The sequence below is a fragment of the Halteromyces radiatus genome (genome assembly GCF_025201355.1).
Source record: "Halteromyces radiatus strain CBS 162.75 chromosome Unknown BX664scaffold_2, whole genome shotgun sequence".
In the NCBI taxonomy this organism is placed as follows: domain Eukaryota; kingdom Fungi; phylum Mucoromycota; class Mucoromycetes; order Mucorales; family Cunninghamellaceae; genus Halteromyces; species Halteromyces radiatus.
In genome coordinates, this window is record NW_026251688.1 from 1469388 (window position 1) to 1484286 (window position 14899).

The 14899-nt window shown below is 32.5% G+C and overlaps 6 protein-coding genes across 6 annotated transcripts; 3 read left to right on the plus strand and 3 right to left on the minus strand.

The window, feature by feature from the left end:
* Positions 1-491: 491 nt before the first annotated feature.
* Positions 492-1515, minus strand: BX664DRAFT_363986 (LETM1-like protein-domain-containing protein; the record flags this gene model as incomplete). Its single annotated transcript, XM_051548401.1, has 7 exons — positions 492-630; positions 687-757; positions 810-897; positions 977-1089; positions 1164-1244; positions 1336-1401; positions 1465-1515. 7 exons carry the CDS (start codon positions 1513-1515, stop codon positions 492-494), a joined length of 609 nt encoding a protein of 202 aa, XP_051402944.1.
* A 923-nt stretch (positions 1516-2438) lies between these two features.
* On the minus strand, positions 2439-4520 carry BX664DRAFT_383116 (uncharacterized protein). Its single transcript, XM_051549098.1, has 5 exons — positions 4035-4520; positions 3696-3870; positions 3513-3644; positions 3351-3443; positions 2439-3241 (listed from the first exon to the last, which is right to left on the minus strand). The coding sequence occupies exons 1-5, from the start codon at positions 4438-4440 to the stop codon at positions 2524-2526; spliced, it is 1524 nt and encodes a 507-aa protein (XP_051402945.1). The 5' UTR covers positions 4441-4520; the 3' UTR covers positions 2439-2523.
* Positions 4521-5366: 846 nt separating this feature from the next.
* On the plus strand, positions 5367-6565 carry BX664DRAFT_274937 (Bystin). The gene is made up of 4 exons (XM_051541261.1): positions 5367-5503; positions 5562-5762; positions 5839-6276; positions 6336-6565. The coding sequence occupies exons 2-4, from the start codon at positions 5563-5565 to the stop codon at positions 6535-6537; spliced, it is 840 nt and encodes a 279-aa protein (XP_051402946.1). The 5' UTR covers positions 5367-5503; position 5562; the 3' UTR covers positions 6538-6565.
* Positions 6566-6962: 397 nt separating this feature from the next.
* On the plus strand, positions 6963-8575 carry BX664DRAFT_291767 (putative cell division protein; the record flags this gene model as incomplete). Its single annotated transcript, XM_051541956.1, has 7 exons — positions 6963-6987; positions 7064-7180; positions 7250-7331; positions 7413-7556; positions 7645-7762; positions 7835-7918; positions 8021-8575. The coding sequence occupies exons 1-7, from the start codon at positions 6978-6980 to the stop codon at positions 8573-8575; spliced, it is 1110 nt and encodes a 369-aa protein (XP_051402947.1). The 5' UTR covers positions 6963-6977.
* A 58-nt stretch (positions 8576-8633) lies between these two features.
* Positions 8634-9686, minus strand: BX664DRAFT_324659 (uncharacterized protein). The gene is made up of 4 exons (XM_051543891.1): positions 9446-9686; positions 9221-9377; positions 8881-9120; positions 8634-8778 (listed from the first exon to the last, which is right to left on the minus strand). Exons 1-4 carry the CDS (start codon positions 9627-9629, stop codon positions 8763-8765), a joined length of 597 nt encoding a protein of 198 aa, XP_051402948.1. The 5' UTR covers positions 9630-9686; the 3' UTR covers positions 8634-8762.
* Positions 9687-9823: 137 nt separating this feature from the next.
* Positions 9824-14701, plus strand: BX664DRAFT_377911 (uncharacterized protein). The gene is made up of 14 exons (XM_051548800.1): positions 9824-9999; positions 10156-10939; positions 11030-11250; positions 11331-11452; positions 11545-11566; positions 11642-11869; positions 11978-12160; positions 12218-12520; positions 12598-13423; positions 13513-13586; positions 13648-13764; positions 13858-14117; positions 14236-14425; positions 14515-14701. The coding sequence occupies exons 1-14, from the start codon at positions 9931-9933 to the stop codon at positions 14692-14694; spliced, it is 3579 nt and encodes a 1192-aa protein (XP_051402949.1). The 5' UTR covers positions 9824-9930; the 3' UTR covers positions 14695-14701.
* Positions 14702-14899: the final 198 nt, after the last annotated feature.

Sequence of the window (14899 nt, forward strand, 5' to 3'; positions counted from 1 at the left end):
TCGTTGAGCAGCTAAAAAAAAAAAGAGTGTTAAAAAAAAAAAGAATAAAAAGTGAGTTCATTATATTATTCAATCATCCTTTTTTTTTTCATTTGTAATATCACAATTAAATCCGATCCAAACAGTTAGAAGCGAAAGATCAGTTTTTTTTTTTTAATGTTTCGAATACTTACTCATAATGCTAAGGATACTTTTGTCACTTTGGTGGTCAATATATTTGTATATACACGAAGAATAAAGATAAAGAGAATAAAATAAACAAAAAATAAAGGGTAGAAAGAGAAAGGAAGGAAAAATAAATAAAATGAGATAAAAACTGGAAGTACAAAAGGAAGAAAAAATAAAAAATAGTGTAGAGAGCTTTTCCCTATTGTTTCTTTCTCAAAGTCACACGCATGTTTAATAACCGCCAGCCAATTAAAATCACAGCTTTACTAGAGAGGTAATAAAACGAACATCTATTACAGTTTATTTAACAATTTCTATAGATTCTATTTGTAATTGGCATTGAGTAAAAACATTCTACTGAATACTAGTAATCCACGAGCAATGGGAGGTTCAACAGAATGAGTTGCTATCCAATATTTCAATCCTTGTCGTAAATGATGTTGATCCAAGTCCAATGACCGCCTAAGAAATCAAATTTAAGATCAATGATCATCGTTATTACTACCGTTTTCACTTACATCCCACGTTCTTCTATTGCTTGTTGTAATTCACGAAGAGTCAAAGAATCCACACCTTCTTGAGAAATCAACTAAAAATAAAAATATAAGTTTTTGAATGAAATATATTATATATATATTTACCTTATCATCTTGTTTCAAATAATCAAAATGTCGATCAAGTCGTTTCCTAAGCATTCCACGAGTACCCCATCCATTCAATCCCATAAATCTAATCAATAAAATAAATAAATAATCTCATCCCATAATTTCAATATATTCTTTCTATTTTTTTTTTTTTTTTTTGTTACCTGCAGTAAGAAGCCAAGTGAATTCGATCAATTTGATCCAAATCAAAGTCAAAATCATAGTGTTTGGCAATCTTAGTAAATTTGGTAAGTGACAAGAAATCTTCAGCTGAAATCTATTCATTTAACAATTGAGAAAATAATTTCTTTAGTAATGTATAATATTGTTCCATATGATTCATTTACTTACACTCTTCACATATTGGGCAGATCTAAGGACATTGGCTGACATTGTTTGCCGTAATTTGTCTAACTTTTCACGTTGTTTGTACTAAGTAAAATAATAATAATAATAATAAAGAATCAATCAGTGATTCATCACAAATATATAATCTATTTTTTTTAAAAAAAAAAAAACTTACTATTTGACTATCCTTGATACATGTACTGGGTACTACACCAGGAGCAAACATGACAAAAAGAGGAATCTAAAAAGAATTATAAGAATCTTTTCTTTTTTTTTTCTCATTAATAGAATTTATTTCACTTACTGACTCAGGTAAAATCAAAAAAATTATACTAAAAGGAATCAACTTGCGCATATCAATTTTGTTGTGATGGATCTAAAATCATTCATTTCAAAGAAGTCGAGTTAGCCTAATTCTCTCTTTATTTTTTTTTATTTTTTGATTTTTTTTTTTTATTTATGACTTACAAGCTGGAATTCAGATCGGTTCAAACTATAGCCTTCTTGTTGTATTTTTTGTTGTAGAGCTTTTGCTGTTTTGTTGTTATTCCATAAAAGTTTTAACCCATCCTTATAGAATACCACCAGTTCCTTGGATTGTTGGTAAAGTTTCTTTAAGCGTGAAGTTGGTTGATCTTTTACATTATCTGTTTCCAATACTTTCTCTTTTTTACTACTATTAACAGTAGACACCTTTTGATCCGTTGACATTTGTACCATTGTTTGTTGTTGTTGTTGATATTGAGTCATTCCACTAGAAAAGGATCTAACAAAGAACCAATTTTAAATGACAAAGGTTAATAAAAATAAGTTTCATGTATTCTTCTTTTTTCTAAGTAAAATACCTCGTTGTCATTATTTTCAAATTTTGATACATGGGCACATTGATTTTCATTGCCATTAAAGGTGATCGAGTAACGGAAGGTTGGAAAGCCAGGGGCGAGACCCTGCAACCAAAAAAAAAAAAAAAAAAGAAGAAAAGGTAAATTTAATTTCTCTTTTGTATCGACTTTTCGTTTACCTTGGATTCAAACGGAAGGATCGACGAGCCAGCATGTTAGGAGCCAGCAAGTGAGGTAATTGCTTGAATAAGAAAAAAAAAAAGGAAAAAATAGGAAGAAAAGGAAGAAGAAAAAGGAAAAAAAGGGGGGGGGGTAATTTCTAAAAGACATTTGCGACATTTAATGAGATTTACAAGGCGGCGTTGAAAAGCTTTTTGTATCCGTCCCAGTCACTGGTTTATTGGCGCATTTGCCCATCAAAAAAAAAGAGAGAGACTTATAATAATATATACTTGTCTTTATTATTGAGTCAAAAGATAGAAGGATACAAAAATAATAATAAACAATATCAATATATTTATCTATTCACTACTATCATCACTATTTTCTTGAAATAAAGGTTGTCCATATTCTACCAAAAAGTGCGCACGAGGATCACCCAATCGATCTAGTTGTAACAGTAAAAATTTGACCCTAGCAAGACACCATCTTCGTAATTTGACTGTTTGTTCCAATTCACGTCGTTCGTCATCCAATCCAGTCACTGCCATAAAGATCCGCCAAGATGCCACTACTTCCTTTGCCATATCGTAACGTTTATCTACCAATTTGATATGATGCCATGCAAACAAAGGAACCACTAATAAGCCAATCATCCATCCAACTAGAGAGTAATCCATCAATCTCCACCAAAAATAGAATAGAATGCTGTAAATAGGTATAGAGAGAGTCAATGCTGAGACCACTTTATCTTGAGCTACTGATTCTGTATATACTTCATAGTGATTGATATATCGTCCTAATAGATACAGTGGTGAATTGATAATCATTCCAGGTAAAAATAAAGGAAGTTGTAAAAGTAAGGCCAAAACAGATGATACCAATCGAAAGAATGCATGTGTTTGCGTGATTTCATTTTTTTCATATCTTCGGATATCCAATGCTGATAATTTCATTCGTTTCAGATTCTTGGAACATAATATCAGTTGGGATTTGAGTTCTTTTCGTTCTTTGATAAGTGGTATTTTGTTATCTTCATTATTGTCTTCCAATATATCCGGCCTAAATAAATCAATAAAACTAAAAAGGAAAGGCGAAAAGACAAAAGAAATATATGTTGACGTATTCAAAAGAATAAAGCCTAATCAGTTATGATGATCCTTATTATTATTGTTATTATTATTATTACCTTTGAGAAACTTTGACGTAATCCTCTAATCGAATTCCACGAGTGTCTCCAAATAAAATGAATCTTGCTTCAGATGCTGCATGTGCTGTATCCCTATCATCATCATTAAGTCAAATATAATAGATAAATATTAAAAACATTTCCCATTATATATACACTTACCAATCAGGTGCATTCACAGTTCCGTTTTCCACTCCTTCAGCTATACGTTCAGTAAGTCGTTTCACTGCCGATTTTGGATCTCTTTGAAAGTCATCCAGATCATTTGGTCCAACAACAACAGGTTCACCATATCTAGAAGAGAAAGAGTAAATTATATTGAGAAAATATAATCAAAGTACTTACTCTATCACAACATCACTTCTCCATTTATTCTTGGTCGTATAAGTGATACCAACTGGTATAATTGGAAGCGGTGTACCTTGGAAACCATTTGCTTTTTGTTGAGTCAAGTATTCAAAAGTAGCCCATGATAAGCCGTCCTTAAACGGTAAATGGTTAGGTGCTGTATATGAAGTGCCTAATAAAAAGGATAGATGACGATAATAACAGTAATAGTAGATGAAACACAAAAAAAAAAAAAAAAAAAAAAAAAGCACAGTCAATAACACGGGAGAAAAAGATGACACGCGTTTCCACAAGTTCCTTTCCTACATACCCTTTCTTTTTTTTTTCTATAATTACCTTCAGGGAAGACGGCAATAACTCCTCCTTTCCCAAGACAGTCCAATGTATGTTCGAATAGTTTGGCATTGCTGTGAGTTTTCGTGTCAACTGGAAGCACTCCGCCTGCAAGTAAAAGTTGTCCAACGACTGGTATCTTAAAGAATCTAGCCAGGGCCCAAAAGTGACAAGAGCGAGCATGAGGGAATGTGGCAATCAACATGGCAGGATCGAGTACCATATTGGTATGATTTGCAGCTACAAGGACAGGACCACGAGTAGGGATTGGTGTTCTACAAATGACCTTGAGATGACGAAAATAGGACCATACTGCAATGCGTGATAAGACTCGTAAAATCTTATAACATTTTCCTTCTCCCACTCGTTTTTGAAGTACAGTTGTTGTTTCTTCCGAATGGTTTTCCATGGATGCTAAAGAAAAAAAAAAATAATACTTGTGTTTAAAACGAATTGATGGAACACCAGCAGGATATTTAGAAAAAGAACAAGAAAAAAAAAAAAAAGGAAGCCTAAAAGCAAAATTTTCAAAATTTTCGAGTTCGGCCTTTAAATAGACTTCAACCATCAAGAAACAGACTTATTCCAAAAGCAGTAAGTGAAAACCTAAGAAACCCTGTCAAGAATGTTGAAACATGAATGAAAATCTCCTACTGACATTATAAAGAGAAAAATAAAAATGAAAAAAACTATTGATGACTTGTTCTTTTTTTTTGTTCTTTCTTTTTCGTCAGGAACAATACATCCACTACTAGAACAGATGGGAAAAGACAGGCTAAGATCTAGTGCTTCAAAACAGCATATTTGGTTTCCATGGCAATATAATCAATCAATGATGATGACTGTCAAACCTATAAAACGTATCTTACGTGATGATGAATTGGAAGTACGTTCTTAATTTCTACACTGTTTTTTTTTCTCACTATTCGTTTACTTTTTACTCGCATCTAGAGCTATATGAATAACAAGATTACAAAAGTAATGTCCAAGATACAGAAAGAGAATATGGATAAGGATGATGATGAAGAGGAAAGAGAAAGGTACAGACAATACATACGCGTTTCCTTCTTTTTTTTTTTAGGCATCATTCCTCTGATTTTTTTTATGCGACCAATAGTTTTCCTATACATCAAATTGAACAGTGTTCACTGGATAAAATGGAGGATCAAGATATGAGTACTTTTAAATGTTGTGAATTGATCTTACCTAACGAAGACCCTGATATGTTGCATGAATTTTCAAATACCGATACATCCCATCTTTTCACTTCCTTGACTTTGGAGGCAGCAGCTAAAAAAAAAAGAGCTGCTCATTATTATCAAAGTATTAGAAGAGAAAAAAAAAGTGAATGAAGGAATAAATATATAAAAAAAAAAAACGTTCACCATCATTACTTTTATTTTTTTTTGTCTAATAGGAACAACAGAACTTGATCCAATTTTGGACTCAAAATGTGCAGAATTTTATTCAAGGTTAGTACAAATAGAAAAAAAAAATGTATACACTGATATAGCATTCGTCATCATTTAGAATGGGAGAGATATTGCAATGCTCTTCCTATATGAATGATCAAGCAAATAGCCTTTTTCTAAAAGGATTCATGATTATTCACCTATTGCCTAATTGGGAAGAGTTGTTATCACTTACAAGACCTGAGAATTGGTGTCCCCAAGCTGTCTATTATGCTACTCTTCAATTTTTATCATCTCCACATCATCATCAACTTAAAAGGTAAACCTACCCATTAAAAAAGAAAATCAAATAGACATCATGACAATGATCTCTTTTTTTTTTTTAATACATATAGTTTTCTTCAATGTGTCCTGTTGAAACAAAGTCTTGGATTTATTAGAAATCATCTATTTTTGGATCCTTATTTGAATTTAGCACTTAGAAGGGTGATGATGGTGAATCCATCCTTATTTTGTAAAGTGATTTTGATACCACTATGTGATGGACAACAAGGCGGAGGATGTAGCTTGAAAGAAGCTAGTTTATTTGGAGATATTATATTAAAATCATATATACCAGCATCATCAGTAGCCAACACATTGATTAGTATAGCACAACTTTCTGATCATCATTATTTTATATGTCATAGTGTATTTATTATCTTACTACTAGAAAAAAAAGTTGCTTTACCTTTCCGTGTACTTGAATGTTTGGTACACCATTTTTGTAGTATGAATCATCAATCCAAAATGCCATTATTATGGTATCATTCTTTTTACCTCTTTGTTGAAATGTAAGTTCATATAAATAGATTCACATATTATTGATTATTATTGTTATTGTTATTATTAGATATGTACATGAATGTGTATCAGAACAAAAGGAGAGACTAATAGAAACTATTCAATTAGTATTTCATCCTCAATGGTCTACATCAATTCATCAAATCATTTCTAGAACCATTTACTCATCGTTGGATAGTTGTCAACAAAATGATTCCACTATGATGATTGAGGATGATGATTCAACCAATTGGAATTTAAATTCTGTGTAACGCCATTTTCGCATAAAAATACTTTCTGTGGTCAATTCTTTTTTTTTTCTTTTTTCTTCCTTTCTTTCTTTCTTTTTTTTTTCTTCTTCTATATACACTATCTTATTAATTCAATTGATAAATAAAAACATATTATATGCCTTTGGTAAAATATGAACAATAAATATGTATATCCATTAGTCATAATAGTTTTTTCTTTTTCTTTTTTTTTTTATGATAGGAACACGCATTACAAAAAAGGTAAAAGATCATCGTTCAAATATTGTATAAATTTATTAATATCATTCTTCTATATAATAATTAGAGTTGGATTTCAATTTGATGGACCATGGAAAATTAGTAAAGCCAAACAATCTACTTTGAATCAAAAAATTGGTCTGGATGCACTACCAAATCAACAATTTTTGAAAACCAAACGCAAACCTATCCGATTGAATATAATGTTAGTCGGTAAGAATTAAAAGAAAAACAGATTATTCACTTACAAAGGAATACTTATATATATATATATATATATCTTCAATAGGGGATACTGGTCTAGGAAAGTCAACATTTATAGACACTTTATTCCAAACTGATATACATGGGGAACAAACTAATCAAAGTGACAAGTCTACAGTGAATATTGATCCAGTTACTTTTGGTATGTATAAAAAAAAAAATAAAAAAAAGATGAACATAAAAAGAACTAATTGCATTATATGGATAATAGAATTGGAAGAAGAAGGAATCAAAATGCTATTAACTGTCATTGATACTCCTGGATTTGGTGATAGGTTCGACCGTACAAAAGAGTAAGTTGATGATAAAAACTATTAAAGTGATAGTAAAATGTTGTTAACTATTCATTTGTTTGTTTTTTTTTCTATTTTTAGCTTGGAACCTATTATTCAATATATTGATGAACAGTTTGATGCTTACATGGATATCGAAACAGGGATTAAACCAAGACCTCTAGATTATCGATATGATACTCGTGTTCATCTTTGTCTTTACTTTATCAATCCTACCGGTCATCAGTAAGTATATAAAAGAATTTTATAAAATATTGTAAAATAATGGTAATTAAGAGATACCTTTTTTTTTTTTTTTTTTTTTTTTTTTTAGTCTGAAGGCATTGGATGTTTTTGCTCTACAATCCCTCTCAAGTAAGGTCAGTTTGATACCTGTTATTGCCAAGGCTGATACCATGACTTATAAAGAAAGATTGAATTATAAGGAAAAGGTAATAAAATATGATGTATTTTTTTTTCTCATCCATCATTCGTTAATCATTACTATCACTGTATCGCAATAGGTTCTTCAAGGTCTCAAAGATAATGCCATCCAAGTATATCCCATTGATTATCCTGATGAACATAGACCTGAGATGCCATTTATGGTAAAGGAAGAATAAAAAATCAATAGGTATTTTATTTTTTTTTCTTTGTACTCATACAAATTACTTTTCTTTTTTTTTTTTTTTGGATGATAATGGACCCAGAAAAAATATCCTTTCTGTGTGATTGGTAGTCGTGATATGGTGGTAGTGGATGGAAAACAAGTCCGTGGTCGACAATATAGCTGGGGTTCAGTTCAAGTGGAGAACGTTGAACATTCAGATTTTGTGTACTTGCGCCAAATGCTTATGGAATATTTATTACATGAATTCAATACATGGACACACAATTTGCATTATCGTAGCTACCGATTACAACGCCTTGGGATGAAATATGAACAACAATATAACAAACAACGCCCTCTATCCTTGCTACCCTGTGATGATGATTATGATGATCGATTGAGGGTCATGAAGAATGAATTATTGGAGGAAATGTACAACAAAGAAGTCAAGATCAAGGAAGAATATTTGGAGAAGATTCGACTTGCTGAAGCAAGACTTTATGGATGGGAAAAGGAGGCAAGTATTAGTATCATTCACTATTTAGTTTCTTATCATCCTAACGTCATTGAATTTTCTAACCCTTTCTTTTTGAAAGTTGACAAGAAAACGAGAACAATTACATCAAGAATTGGAATATCAGCAACGCATACTTGAACAAACACGCTTGCAACTGGAATATGAAGGAAGTCATGATTATCAATGGTAAACAAAATAAAATAAAAAAAAAACTACAACTTTTATTCAAAATCATCTATTCTAAATAGGAAAGTCAAGTCAAAGCATAACCAATAACACAAAAAGAAGTCATATCCATTATCCTATCTACCTATCCTATATCCTATCAATGATCCAAAGGTCTATTATAAAACAAACATATCAATAGTAGATTAGTTGATTCATTTTTTTTCTTTCATTACTTCCAATAAACAAGATATTTTTTTTTTATCTTCTTTCTTTACCTGTTGAATCCACCTCGTCGATTCATATATTGTCGATACTTCATTGGTTTTTTTACATTGGCTGCTGATACATCTGCACCCGCTACCTTCTTGTTTTTTGTTGTATCAAATCCACCAAAGCCCATTAATTTCATCATTTTGGTTTCTTCATCATCGTCGTCCTTTATGTTGTTATTGTTGTTACTGTTATCTATAGAGGGTGAGCGTTCCTTTTGACCAGTTCTTCGTCGACTATCAGATCTATATAACATTAATCATTTAAAAAAAGTCATTCATATTAATATGAGTTCGACTCTTTCTTTTTTTTCTTTCATTTTTTTGTTCTCTTCTTCTAAATTACCTTCTGGGACTACGTGAACGCCTCCTCGGACTACGTGAACGCCTTCTTGGACTACGTGAATATCGCCTGGGACTGCGAGAATATCTTCTAGGACTACGGGAAGTTCGTCGTCGTGATTTTGAAGACGATCGACTTGTTGACCGATGTCGTTTATTATCTATAACATGGAAAAAAAAATATTTAAGTAAAGACTAAATTTTCAATCAAAGTATTTCTATTTATTACCATCTACATCATCGTACGTTTTCCGTCCTCTTCGGTCAGTGCTACGCCTTCGTCTAGGAGATGGAGACCTACTATATTTTCGACGTCTGGAACGGATAGGTGATGGTGAACGAGAAGACCTTTCATCAGGATTATCAAGATCGCGATAACGTCGTTGGCGTCTAGGTGATGGTGATCTGGGCATAAGTGAAACAAAAAGTATATAAAAGAAAAGAAAAGAAAAGAAAAGAAAAGAAAAAAAAAAAGTAACCTTCTACCAAATTCCTTTTTTTTCCTTCATTTTTTAAATCTCTCGACCAGTCACATCACTTGGATTCAGGTGTTATCGGTAATTGAAAACCGCCATATAATACAACATTATTCTACAAAAGTTTTTCCTTTTTTTTTCTCGCTTTCTTTTTTTCTTATTTTTCAACAAGAAAAAGACTTAGTTTTACAATTGTTATATATAATATCTACACTATTTATTTTAATTGACGCATGTTATGTCGCTTGCTGGTTATCTCTTCGGTAACGTGGACGAACATGGTCGACTCGACAATGATTTAGACGAAGTAAGTATCAAAACAAACGGAATGAAAGACGATACAAGTGGACATGGATAAAAGAGTGAAAGTTTACATTTGCAAATTACAGGAAAAAGAAAAATGGAAATAAATGAAGGCTATTATTTTTTTTTATTAATACTAATTATTGTTATTAATTTATAGGATTTGCGGGAAACATTACAACATGTGGATTCGGACGTATTCTCAAAGATCTTCAGTTCAGATACTCTTGGGTTAGGCGTCGAAAAACAACAAGAGAAAGCTTCCAAGGATCATACTGGTGGTGATAATGATAGCGATCAAGAAGAAGAACAAGACGAAGACGACGATGACGATACAGTGGACACTGAACAAATATTAACCAAAAGTATTCCGACAGTTCATTCTTCCGATGCAGTTGACTACTCCGATTTTGACGAAACAGTACCCGATGATCAGATTTACTCTGACAAATACTACAAACGAGGCATGGGTATATTTCAACAACAAAAATCAACATTACCACGATCACGACTTCATATGGTTAGCGACAATTATGACGAAGAAGAAGAAGAAGAGGAAGAACATAGCAGTACAGTATCTTTACCTCCTCCGCCTCCCACTACTTCTACTACCTTGACTACAAATAAGAATACAACTTCTTCTATCACTACTCTTAAACTTCCTTGTTCACCCTCATTTATGTCAGCTCCTCCTTCTCCATCATCTAAATCACTTACAGCATCAATATCTTCACCTACAACAGCAACAGCTTATAATGTACCATCATCAAGTCCAGCCAGTTTAGTTAATGCCATCAAAGCATCAACAACAAAACAAAATGATGAAAAAGTAATAGATATCAAGGAATTGTTCCCAGCATTTGAAAAGAACAAGATTTTGAAGTTCTCAGATTTATTTATGACAAACATCAAACGACGTTCTAAATTACGCCCAACCAAAAAAGGTAAGAAATTTTTATTTATATATTGACAAGAATAATAAAAGTACTGACTTTTTTTTTAAAAAAAAAATAATTGGAATTGGGATGTTGTAGTTACATTTGGTGAAGGTGTGGAATATGAGATCAGTAGAGATGATCAAGCTTACTTCAATCGTACCTCTAAGGCTGATCGTTTACGATGGAAAATGGAACAAGTCTCAGCTTCAAAACGAAGAAAACTGGATATAGAAGTACAAGATGATGATATTCATCGATCATTATATTCAGATAGTGATGGTGATCAAAGTTCTATGGATGAATCGGATGAAGAAACGGTAAAAATAATAAAAATAATAAAAAGAAAAAGAAATATCATAATTATAGTGACTTAAACAATACAATTTATATTCAATAGAAAAAGTTGCGGGAAAATTTGGTCAAGCATATCGATAATGACAAGTTATATCACTCTGTTGTTCTTGATTCATGGGAAGACCAAATCATTTGGGGATCTGATGAAGATGAATCAATGCTTAGGTAAGCAGTAGAAAAAAAAAAGGAGGAATTTACTAGTTTGGATACTCATTTATATATATATCTTTGTTTCTCACTTTTTTTTTAACCTCCAGTAGGGATAACCAAGAAAATAAGGCAAGTATTATAATATAATAATATTCATTTTTTCATGTTTGCTAACTAGAAACTTTTATAACATTTTGTATATAGAATGTGGAAATCAAGCATACCAATAACGAATTAGAAGAAGGATCATGGTTATCTGCTATTCGATGGGATCGTGAAAAATTAGATCCAAAATTCATGAAAATCAACCTAGATTTGAATGATCCTCATATGCTATTTGATTGCGAAGAAGTCGAGGCTACAAAGGCTCAACTGGTGGTACCGAAACATGTCAAAAAAGGAAGAAAACCTTTACCAAGACCAATACCAAAGGTAGTAAAATTGATTCCATCAAAGAATAAAGAAAAAAGGGGAGGAGGAAATAAAGATATGAATCGAACAATATTCATTCTTCGCTATTATCTTTTTTTTTTTTCATAGATACCGATCATATATAATACTGACACTGAGCCACACAGCAAACTACCTCTCAATCGATTCAACTTATCTAATGACAAATTCTACGATTCTCTATATATTGGAAGATTGGTTCGTGTGCGACAAACATTGGGTGAATTGGTCGTCTCACACGCTTTACCTGCTTTGAAACTTCACCCTGCACTGGTAATATTCTAGTTTAGTGTATCATAAAACGCTGATTGATTTTTTTTTTTATTCTAGTACAAAACAAAACTCACAAAAGCTGAACTGCGATCCTTTCATCGACCTCTTTTCCAACCTCCTCTCGGTGAAGACATTGTATTCTCAAGGGTCAAGGCAATCAAACGCAAAAAGAAAGACAAGAAGAAACCATCATCAGAATTTATGCGCACTACCAAAGACATTTCTCTCAAGGATACATCATCTTTTGTACTTTTGGAATACTCTGAAGAACATCCTCCAATCATATCAAATCCTGGCATGGGTGCATTGATTATCAATTATTATCGAAAAACAGAACCTAAAGACGAATATATACCTACTGTAAGTAATCAAAACAATTTTAATCGTATCTTGATATATTAAAAAAAATATATATATTATTTATCTATATACTGTAGAATGATATTGGTGAACCATTTGTATTAGATATTGGCGATACTTCACCCTTCATGACATTCGGCAACGTAGAACCTGGACAGAACATCACGGTATTATACAACAATCTTATTCGGGCACCTTTATTTAGACATGAATCAAAGCATTCCGACTTTTTGCTGGTCAAAAGCACATACAAAGGGACGTCCAAATATTTTCTTCGTGAAATACCTGCTATCTTCACTATTGGTCAAACATATCCTGTACAAGAGGTACCAGGTCCTCATTCTCGTAAGGTGACAACGACAGTGAAAAATCGACTTCAAGTAGTAGCCTATCGACTGATTAAACGCAATCCACAACATCGACTCAAGATGAGTAAATTAGCTCAACGGTTCCCTGAATATTCTGATATCCAAATTCGACAACGATTGAAAGAATTTCTGGAATTCCATCGACAAAGCAAAGTGGGCGGTGGTGGTTACTGGAAAGCACGAGGTAATGGTGGTATGCCTCCTGATGAAGAGGAATTACGGAAAATGGCTTCTCCTGAAATGGTATGTCTCTATGAAAGTATGTTGGTGGGTGAACGTCATTTACAAGATTTGGGTTATGGAGATGTCAATGATGAAGATGAAGGTGGTGACGGTGATACAAAGCTGGAAGTGGAACAACAATTAGCTCCCTGGTTCTCTACTCGCAACTTTATCAATGCTAGTCAAGGAAAGGCAATGTTGAAACTTTATGGTGCTGGTGATCCTACAGGTCGTGGTGAAGGTTTTAGTTTTATTCGTGTATCCATGAAAGACATCTTTTTACGTGCTGGTGAATCTGCCGAAGAAAAACTAGGTATTTATAAAATGAAATGTCACAATCCCTAATCATATTCAATTTTGATTTATTGATTTATTTATTTACTTTATTCGTTATTCCTTTAGCTCAAATTGAAGCAAGGCCTAAAAGTGCTCATAGGTATAATGTAGCTGAACAACAACAGATTTATCGTGAAGAAGTAAGTTTTATATATATATATAAATGTGGAATAAAAAAAAATTCACTCACTCTTGATATAGATTGCAAGAATCTGGAAGGCTCAATTGGATGCACTGTCAAACCCGGAAGAACCTACTCTGTCTGATCATGATGAAGAAAGTGAAATTGATGAACAGGAACCACAAAGTCCATATATGGTAATGAAAAGTTGAGAACAGGAGAAATAGAGGATATGTTCTGATATATACCTTTTTTTTTTTTATTACTTATTACTCTTAACAAAATCTTAGTCACCTTCACCTGCTACACCTTCTTACCGTCGTTACGATCGTGCTACTTCTGAAATTGATGATGATGATATTTCTGTTACTGGTAGTTTAAGCTCAAGAACAAGTTACCATATGAATAATCCCAACAAACATTTGGTAATTCGAAGGTTGATGCGACAACCCAACGGTGAAAAGACATGGCAACAAGAAATCATTCGTGATCCAATAGTCATCAAGTCATATCTACGACAACGTCAGATGATTGAAGAGGAGGCTACAACGTAAGAGAATAAAAAAAAAAAAAAAAAAAAAAAAAAAAAAAAAAAAAAAGAAAGAAAGAAAGAAAGAAAGCAATAGGTCGTTTGAACTAAATATATTTTTGCTTCTTCATTTGAATAGCACCGAAGCCTTAGAACCAACAGACGATGCTGAAAAGAACGCTAGAATGAAAAAACGTATTCAGGACCAACTTGCCAAGCTCAAACGAAACGCTGAACGTAGACGACAACGACAACTGACAAAACAGGCTGGATTGGCTGAAAATCCAGTCTTGGGCTTGATTAGAGGAAAGCGTGGAGAAGGTGCAATGGTAAATGCAAACAGGCAAAACAAATGAAAAAAAAAAGTTACATTTTTCTAAATATATTGTTCATTTCTTTTTTTTTTATATAAACAAAGCGTCGATGTGGTAACTGTGGTCAACTGGGACATATGAAGACAAACAAGAATTGTCCAATGTTTTATATTGTGAATGGTCAACAAAATGGTAGTAGCACCCCTCAAACACAAGCAACAACACCATCTACACCAATGACTCCATCTATAGCTGATAACATGAGCTTTGTGACATCTCCTTAAAATCTACATTTGATAGAATAGTTTTTTTTTTTTTTTTTTTTTTTTTGTGTGTGTGTGTTTTTTCATCATTACCTGTTGTTTTGTTATTATTTGGAATAAATGATTTTTTTTTTCTAGTTACCTAATCATCAGATTTTTTTTTTTTTTGGCTGGTCCTCTTCTCACCATTCATATCAACATGTTGTTCATATCATCATATATCATC